The 2091-nt window shown below is 48.5% G+C and overlaps 1 protein-coding gene across 1 annotated transcript; it reads right to left on the minus strand.

Moving 5' to 3' along the window:
- Positions 1-457: 457 nt before the first annotated feature.
- On the minus strand, positions 458-1486 carry LOC125631221 (olfactory receptor 52B2-like). The gene has a single exon (XM_048837564.2). The coding sequence runs from the start codon at positions 1484-1486 to the stop codon at positions 458-460; it is 1029 nt and encodes a 342-aa protein (XP_048693521.2).
- Between the last annotated feature and the right edge of the window lie 605 nt (positions 1487-2091).

Consider the following 2091-nt stretch of genomic DNA (forward strand, 5'->3'; position numbering starts at 1 on the left):
CTTTGCCAATGAGGAAACCGAGGAGGAAAGAAACTCTCCCACGGTGACACAGCAGGTTGGAGGGAGAACCAAGCCTCGAGCCCTTCTCTCCCAATGTGCAGTCCAGGGCACTTCCCACTGTCCCGGGGCATGGCCCCCTTGGCTGCTGCTTTCTGTTGCCACTAAGAGTGCAGCTCAGATGCAGCTTGTCACAGAGGAGATTCACACACTGTGCTCTCTCACAGGTTGATTTTACCTTTGTGCTTTCTTGGTTTGTTGTTTCCCTTCATCTTAGAACAGAGACTCATTCAGTCTGGCTGCCTTTTGTGGAAGGGAGCTGTGTTGTTATAGCCATGTCGGTCCCAGGATATTAAAGAGACAAGGTGAGGAGGGAATAGCTTTCTTTGGACCCAACTTCTCTTGACGAGAGAGACCAGCTTTGGAGCTTACACAGTGTAAGTACATAGTAAATACTCCCCTACAGTTCCAATGAAAACCTGGCTTTAATTTCCAAGTCCCAGAGCATTTTCTGTTGCCTCCTTGGGCTCAGCAAGAAGCTTCTGCTGCAGCATCGATAAAATAGATTGATCACCCGTTTCAGGATCTCTTTTGTTGTCACCGCATAAACGATGGGGTTTAACATGGGGGGAATGAGCACATAGAGGTTGGCCAGGAGGATGAGAATATAACCTGGGATGATGTGCCCAAATCGGTGTGCAAAAAAGGAGAAAAAGCCCGGCATGTAGAACATCAGTATGACACAGACATGGGAGCCGCAGGTGCGGAGAGCCTTGAGCCGGGCATCCTTGGAGGGGAGCCGGAAGACAGCCCTGAGGATCAACCCATAAGACAAAGCAATGAGCACAGCATCCAAACCGATTGCTAAAATAGCCACGGCTACGCCATACCAGACACTGACTGTGATGTCATCACAGGCCAGCCGGGCTACGCCCATGTAGTCGCAATAGTTGTGAGGCAGGAGGTTGGTTTTGCAGAACTTCATCTGCTTCACCAGAAAGATGAGAGGGAAAATGATACAGAAACTTCTTGTGACAATTGCCAGACCTATCTTCCCAATCACAGACTTGGTTAGCCAGGTGGTGTATCTCAGGGGGTCGCAGATGGCAACGTACCGATCAAATGCCATGCCCAGCAGGATGGCCGACTCTGCAATAAAACTGACATGGATGAAGAACATCTGGGTCAGGCAGCCAGCAAAAGAAATTTCCCTCGCTCTAAACCAGAATACAGCCAGCATCTTGGGTACTGTGGTGGTAGATAACAGCAGATCAGCAGCGGCCAGCATGGACAGGAAAAGATACATGGGCTCATGGAGGCTTCGTTCTGTTAGTATGATGAATAGTAGGAGAGAGTTCCCATAAAGTGTTGAAACGTACATCAGACAGAAGGGGATGGCGATCCAGACATGAGACTGCTCCGTACCCGGGATGCCGGTCAGGATGTAGGTCACAGGGGCAAAAAAGGTGTGATTGTCAGCTGGCATCATGTACCATTGCTTGGATCTTCTATTCAGTTTCCAATAACTAACAGGAAAAGAAACAATCAGTGAGAACTCAAGTGTCAGCTAGCCCCGGAGTGCATTAGTTGACAGTGTATCGGGTTCCCTCAGGGTGCCACCTGGACCTGGGGTTTCATTGAGCCCTCTGACCCACCAGCCTGCGCTCCCTCTCACACTGTGTTGCTGTCAAAAACTGCAGACCTGCTCTCAGTCTTACTACTACACCAGGATACACACAGATCAGGATGAAGGAGTTCTTGTGGCACCTTAGAGACTAACCAATTTATTTGAGCATAAGCTTTCGTGAGCTACAGCTCACTTCATCGGATGCATACTGTGGAAAGTGTAGAAGATCTTTTTATATACACACAAAGCATGAAAAAATACCTCCTCTGACCCAACTCTACTGCTGGTAATAGCTTATCTAAAGTGATAACTCTCCTTACAATGTGTATGATAATCAAGGTGGGCCATTTCCAGCACAAATCCAGGGTTTAACAAGAACGTCTAGGGGGTGGGGCGGGGGGAAACAAGGGGAAATAGGTTACCTTGCATAATTACTTAGCCACTCCCAGTCTCTATTCAAGGCTAAG

The sequence above is a fragment of the Caretta caretta genome, chromosome 1, assembly GCF_965140235.1.
Source record: "Caretta caretta isolate rCarCar2 chromosome 1, rCarCar1.hap1, whole genome shotgun sequence".
Classification (NCBI taxonomy): Eukaryota; Metazoa; Chordata; order Testudines; family Cheloniidae; genus Caretta; species Caretta caretta.

Coding starts and splice junctions, on each gene's coding strand:
- LOC125631221 (XM_048837564.2), bottom strand. CDS start 1,486: ATGATGCCAGCTGACAATCACACCTTTTTTGCCCCTGTGACCTACATC.